At 30.2% G+C, this 7,319-nt stretch overlaps 1 protein-coding gene across 1 annotated transcript; it reads right to left on the bottom strand.

Annotated features, from left to right (window-relative positions):
- Positions 1 to 1,329: 1,329 nt before the first annotated feature.
- Positions 1,330 to 2,109, bottom strand: LOC25501929 (NDR1/HIN1-like protein 13). Its single transcript, XM_013591373.1, has one exon. The coding sequence runs from the start codon at positions 2,107 to 2,109 to the stop codon at positions 1,330 to 1,332; it is 780 nt and encodes a 259-aa protein (XP_013446827.1).
- Between the last annotated feature and the right edge of the window lie 5,210 nt (positions 2,110 to 7,319).

Genomic DNA, 7,319 nt, shown 5'->3' with positions numbered 1-7,319 from the left:
TTTAGAGAGAAGTTGGAGTTTCTCTCATTAGAAAACTAGAACGGTTTACTCATCTTTATCACCAAAACTACAAACTGAAAGGCAATTCAAATCACAATTGTGGTTGTTAAGCAATCAATCCAGAAAATTGATGTTGCCACATCAAATAAGTTTAGGAAACACCATGAAAATATCAAAATAACCTATTGGCAATTAACTGCTGATGGAGGTTAACCGACGAAAGTTAACTGCCGATAATTAAATGAGGTTAATTTTATCATTTTATGGTGTTTCTTAGCCTTGTTAAGAGTGTAAACAGCAAATTCCATCAATCCACCCACATTCAAAGACCTTTGAATCGATTTTCTTCCAAAAAATTATGAACACTAACAAACTCATGTTTGATAGATAGATTTTATCTTTGTAAAGTTCTATGGTGAAGTCATGAGAATGACTTTTTTGGTGAAGTTAACACTATAACATCAAAAATGTAATGAGTAACACCCCACTGTTTGTACAATGCCATCAAAAGTTCAGCCCTCATAGTATCATCAATTCATATGATTAACAAGACTACACTTAATCTAATTTTATCCTACCTTGTTATAAGTGTAACACCCCACAAAGTGTAACACTTAAGACTATCACATAATATCATCAACTCTGTTTGCATGTTAAAGATCCTTACAATAAAATAGTACCTGTAAGTCCAAGATGTTGCAAGCATTACTAGATGAATTACTGTTGATCATTAATCAGAAATCAACAATTTAAAAATGAATCAAACATTAAGATCAAAATTAACTTTTTCAAAAAAGTCACTTTCCTGACTGCACCATAGAAGCTCCCTAGACTTTAACGTGGAACCAAAGAAGCAATAAGTTAATCTAGCTACTTCACAAATTTTGTGTACACACTCACCCTTTCACCTCATTATAGTTTTCTTGTTTGTGTTTTGCATCTTGCCATAGCCCCTCGAATACTCTCCACAAATCTCACATTCTACTGTCTCAAATCCTGTACATTTAATATAGAAGAAATGCAATTACTACAACTAGAACTTGAAAAATATATCAATAAGAAAAGATAACGAGGGAAGAAGAAATTCAGAGCAAAAATTAAAATCCAAGAAGAAACAATAAAAAAAAAAAAAAAAAAAAAAAGAAGATAATAAGATCAAAAGGATCATAAATTTATAGTTTAATTGATGTTGCTACAAAGTACATGAACATATGAACATATGTTTTCATCATCAAATAAATTTTCCAATAACACCATAATGATCCCGTTCTCCCCGTTTTTTTTTTCTTTGAAGATGATCCCATTCCCCATATACATCCAAATAAATCATCAATATTGTTTGAAACTGTTAACCCATGATTGTGACAAGATTTTCGAATCCTTCCCAAGATTGTTAACCTTAAATTTACAAACAACATGAGATGTCATAACCCATGTTTTGAGTCCCGAAGCCGTCATCCTCACACCAAGATTCATATCCAATTCAAAGTTCACGGGCATCTTTGCCATTTTTTTGGGCAATGCCTTGCTCGTTCTTGTTACAACAACCTTAAATTGTGTCGAAGCATCTACACTTTGTTCCATCAACTTTGTAAATTTCCCCTTAGCAACCACAGTATCGTCGAAAAGCATAGAAGCCTCAGAATTTACGTAAACGATTCCCAACCTTTTATTTGGATTCTTAGCCTTCAAATAAATTTCATAATGTGGTGGCCTAGTAACGTTTTTTACCTCAAAGCGGGTAATAGTAAATGTGGGTCCCTCTGGGTTGAAAACAAAGAACAATGTGGCTAATGTTATTCCAACAACAGCAACGATTGTAACAAGGATTAAAACAATGGTGAGCAAGAATCGAGGGCAACAACAACCACGTTGTTTTTTCTTTTTCTTATCATTGGTAGTATTGCGATAACTTTCAACGATGAATGCATTTTCACTTGGTGGAACGCGGTAGACTTGATCCTTTGGAAATTGAACGATGTACATATTGTCATGGTGGGCGCGGCCTGGTGGTGGTGGCAATGGTGAATGTGGTGAGACAATTTGATTGTTGTCGTTGGTGGTGGTGGTGCCGTTGTTTTGTGGGGCCTCCTGTAGCTGCCCTTCCATGGACAATAGTAGAATTGGCTACGTGCACGTGTAGTTTGAACGACGCGGCTTCAACTTCAACGAATGCATGGATGGAAATAGGGGTTAGTTGGGGAACAATGAGATGTTGAATGCAATATTGGGGTGGGGTGGTCACAGCTTCGAAATTAACACAACGAATCATAGGTTGGTTATTATTTTGGTGTTTTGACTTGAAGGGTTAATAACAATAGCTAATTTGAGGTTGTTAACAAATTTTGAAAGAATTTATTTTGTCAATCAGTTCCTCTATTATTAGTATGTAAAAATAATTGTACATTTTTCAATGTAATTGCCATGCTTGTAATAACTAACAACAACTATCACAAAAAAACATAAAAAAACTAATGAGACTAATTAATAATATACACCTACAATATACAACTTAAATCCAAAACTACCTTAGCCGACAGTGGAGAATTGCTATCTTACTGATCATGCAAATTGCAATATAGATAGGAGAAGGGAGTATTAACGTAATTGTTAATGTTTGGGATCTAAACATAGGAGACAAAACATGCTCCTGGAGGAAAGTAACTAGAGATGGCCATCAACGGGAACTTTATGGTCTAGTCAATTTAATTCCTCAAAATAAAAATAAAAATAGAAAATGCTAACATGTACCCTTTTAACACATGTTAAAGTATCAAAGATGCAAAAGATTGAAATTTAATTTTACACAATAAATATTTGATTTTTATGAAAACCTTAACATATGCTCTAAGTGTACATGTTAACATGACCTGTAAAAAATGGTCTAGTCTATTTAAGGTCAGACATAGTATTTTTAGTAAAAGATTCAAAGTCAGGCTTTTTAAAAAACATATTTACTTAAATAGGTTTTTCTAAAATTTAGTATTAATATTTAAATAAATAGGCTAGATTTTAGCATATAAATAAGCCTAACAAGTTGGTATATATATATATATATATATATATATATATATATATATATATATATATATATATATATATATAATTGAAAATTAAATTAATATTAATATTTTTAAGGGTTAAATATGTTTTTGGTCCCTATAAAATTAGGAACTTCTAAGTTTAGTCCTTACTTAATTTTAATAGTTTTTTTAGTCCTTACAAAAAATATTACTTCTAATTTTAGTCCCTGTTACAACAAAGTTTGTTTAATCATCCTTAAACTCTTAAAGTTTTGAACGATTTTTTTTAAGACAAGTTTAGAACACTATGAAAGGTTCATTTACCAAAATTTAGATATTTTTAACATGAAACGAATTAAATATGAATTTTTTAAAATGGAAAAAAGTTAAAGATAAAATTAACAAAATATGGACGTAGAAATCAAATTTTGCGACAATTTTTTGCGGAGGAAGTTTTAGTAATGTTCTTTACACGTCTGCGAAAAATTGTTTAAAAGCTCAAGAGTTTATGCATAAATTAAACAAATTTGAATTGAGGAGGGACTAATACTGAATGCATAATTTTTTATTAAGGACTAAAAAAACTATTAAAATTAAGTAAAGACTAAACTTAAAAGATCTCAATTTTATAGGGACGAAAAACATATTTAACCCTATTTTCAATGCCTCTATGTAATTAATATTTTCAATAAGGATAAAATTTTACTTTGACATCATAATACATTAATTTTATTATATTAAAAGAAATACTTTATAAATTATTAAAAGAGTAGGCGGTTGTTTTAATTTATTATTTTTTTCGTATTTTAAAGAAAAAGTTTTATTGCACGCTAGTAATCAAATAGATTTCCTATTTAGTGGGATAAAGTATGGTTGTTGTTGTTGTAGTAATCAAATAGATTACAAATAACCCAAGAGATGGTTAATAATCTCTTCCAGTTTAATATGAGATCCTAAGTTTTGAATTTAGGCGGTCAAGTTTAATCTAAACAAAAGTCCTATGTTGAATTTAGTTTTAGGAATGCAACAATTTTAAATTTATATATGGAGAGTTTAGTTATGCTTCGCTACTATCTGACTGAAGATATAATCTTTGTAGTTTCTCGCATATGGTATCGATTCACACAAATAAATAAAGCGCAATAGATTCTCATGTAAAAATCTATCGGTATGATTTTCTTTTTAATACTTAATTTTTACTTAATGAGTGGCTAGGTCGAATAAATTACGTGTCATGGTAAATCTATTAGTCATGAGTGGGTAAACTCTCCCGATTCACACAAGTAATAAATACCCACGTTGATATAGATTATGTACCAAATAAATAAGTATTAATCTCAAAATTTCAAGCAAAGGTCAAATCGAGTTTTCAGTTTTAGGTGGAAACTTTCATTACTTGTTTTGGGCTAATGTACACCCGGAGAATAAGGCAATTTTCAAATAAGGATTTTAAAGACCACTTTTCAATGAGTTAAGATCTTCTTAATTTATGTCTTTCTCCATTTCTTTTATTTGGAGAGATAAAGATACATAAAAATTTAAAAAAAGTAAAATATAATTAATGGTATTGGGTTCAATTAGTGGTAGGACCTACAATCTATTTTTTGTGTTTATCTCTCTTCAAATTGCAAATTCCATTTATTTTGCCAAATGGAGAGGATCTTAACCCCTCAAACTTGCTTATTAATATGTTTACTAAAAGTTGCAAGATCAATAGAATCATCCATTTATTGTTTTGATCAAGTCAGCATCTGACCTGTTTGAATTATCTTATTTTAGAGTTTATGCAAAATAGCTTATGCAAATAAATATTTATATATGTATTATTTATAAGCTTGTTAACGTAGTTTATGGAAAGAAGAACAAAACAATTTATCAAAGTACAATTTTAAATGAGAACTTATGAATTAAGATAAAAACTTATTTAATTACATAAGTTCTTTTTCATAAACTCTAGGCGCGAAGGCACATATATGCCGCCGACTAATAAAATTTCAGTCTCTCTTCATACTCCTGGAATCTTGTTATTATGGAGACATCTTCTACATGGTTCAAGAGTATCTCTTTTACGTGTCTATGAATATGCGAGCTTATTAATTTTCCCTTCGTTTGTGACCCTGACCCTCCTTTGTACGAGAAAAAAACACTTGACTATTTTAGTATTTAACAACAACTTGTACATTTACAATAGACAAGTTTAAGAAGTTTTTTTTTTTTTAACAAGACAAGTTTGAGTAGGCTAACATATGTTTTTGATCATTCTTCCTTTTAAAACTTATTTTGGTCAATGTGCTGTCATACAAATTCATCATTTTACTTAACTATATTTAATTTCAGTTGTGTTGGCAATTATATATCTTATATAATATGTCAAAATCTTTTATGTAAACTGGTTGGTGTTAACCCGCTAGTTTATATGGGAAGATGATACAATAATATGAAGATCGATCAAATATGATTAAAGTTTAACAAATAAATATTTTATCCATAAATTAAATTTGGGTCCTCCTAAACCATTTGTACTTAAAGGAACTAATTAATCACTTGAACTTTATCTTTTGGTTTTCTTTTGTAATTTAATTCTTTTTTAGTAAATATCTAAATTCGTCCTTGAATTTGCAAGGACTAACCAAATTCGTCCCTCAATTTCTAAGTCGAGTTAGGTTCATCATACTACACGTGGGTTGGCTTACCTTTAGTTTTTTCTAACTATTTCATTTCTTCTCTATGTTCCAAAAAACCCTAAGTTCCAACAAATATTTGAATATTTGTCATTAAAGATGTCAACCTTGTTTTATATTTTCAAAAGAATTTAATTTATATAATACGAGTGTAAATATTTTTTACACTGTCATTTAATTACTAGTGTTTAATCGTAATTTGTTCATGGATAATTAAAATTTGATTTGAGGCAAGAGGATGATGTCTTCGTTCAAGGTAAAGAAAATTTTACTATCTCCGTCCTAAATTGTATGTCACTTTAGAAAAAAAAATTGTTCCAAATTGTATATCACTTTACAATACTAATGAAACATTAATGTTACTTTTTCTATTATATCCTTAACTATTTATTACTTTTTCTTCTTTCAATTCTTTCATTTATCTTTCCCATATCATTTATTAAGGATAATTTTGTAAAACAACTCATGATATCTCTTTCCTACACAATATTAATTACATTTCTTAATATATGTGAAATGCCCAAAACGTCATACAATTTGGGACAGAAGGAGTAAGATTCAAAGAGTATTTACAAAGATATTTATTACCTCATTTCATTGCCAATTAATTACGACAAGTTAATTTATATTATATCATGTGATAGATATCCACCGTAAGTTCATTTTTTTTTAGCAAATAGAGTTTAGGCTTAAATACGTAAAAGGTCCCTGTAATTTAGTGCATTTTTTGTTTTCGTCCCTGTTTTGTTCTAAAACAACCCTTGTATTTTTGTAACCTTTTGGAAATCGTCCCTGCCGTCAGGTTCCGTCAACAAAAACGCTTTTCTGGGTAACAGAGGCACGTGTGGCATGTTCTGAGTTGGCAAAAGTTGCTGAGGTGGCATGAGAGATCATAAGTAGTGTTAATACAGGGACTAAAACCAAAAACGAAAATTTACATAGGGATGAAAATAAAAACGTAGACATTAAATTTTGAATTTTAAAAACCAAACTTTCCATCTTCTTCCTCTAACATTTCTTTGTTTCTTCTTCCTTTCCTTTGAAACTTTCCCTAATCTACCATAGCTTGCACCCTTGACCAAAAAATCATTTCCTTCAACAATGTCTTATCATTCCATTTCTCAATCATCATCAAATGAGTTGCATATAGGTGGGTGAAAAAAATTACGAGACTAGACTAGTTACAATGAAGCTGGGGAGAATGTACACCGAAGAATAGAGACATCAACTAGAGACAGATTATTCATTTCCATATGTTCACCACAGGCGCGTTGTCGTTGCTCGTTGATGCAAATAATTCCTTTCGTGTACAAGTTGCTAGTCCAGTAATTGATATACAAGTGGAAGGAATGCTACGAATTTGCCCGTTGCACTCAAGAATAAAAAATTCCATGCACTGCAATAAACTAGACACAAATTATTTACTTTCTATTTATGCATTAACTATTGTACTTGTTACATTACCGATCAGATACAACAACAACTTTATGTTGAAATACATAAATATGGAAGGTTTTATATTTTCATATTAACCAGTTGGAAGAATCCTATCAGATAAGTAATCAATAGCTATGGACCAATGTAATGCTATTAAGTAACCCTATCCTTCAATTCA

This window comes from Medicago truncatula, chromosome 8, assembly GCF_003473485.1.
Source record: "Medicago truncatula cultivar Jemalong A17 chromosome 8, MtrunA17r5.0-ANR, whole genome shotgun sequence".
Classification (NCBI taxonomy): domain Eukaryota; kingdom Viridiplantae; phylum Streptophyta; class Magnoliopsida; order Fabales; family Fabaceae; genus Medicago; species Medicago truncatula.
The sequence above is the reverse complement of the archived record's forward strand: the minus strand, read 5'-3'. Positions and strand labels throughout refer to the sequence as shown.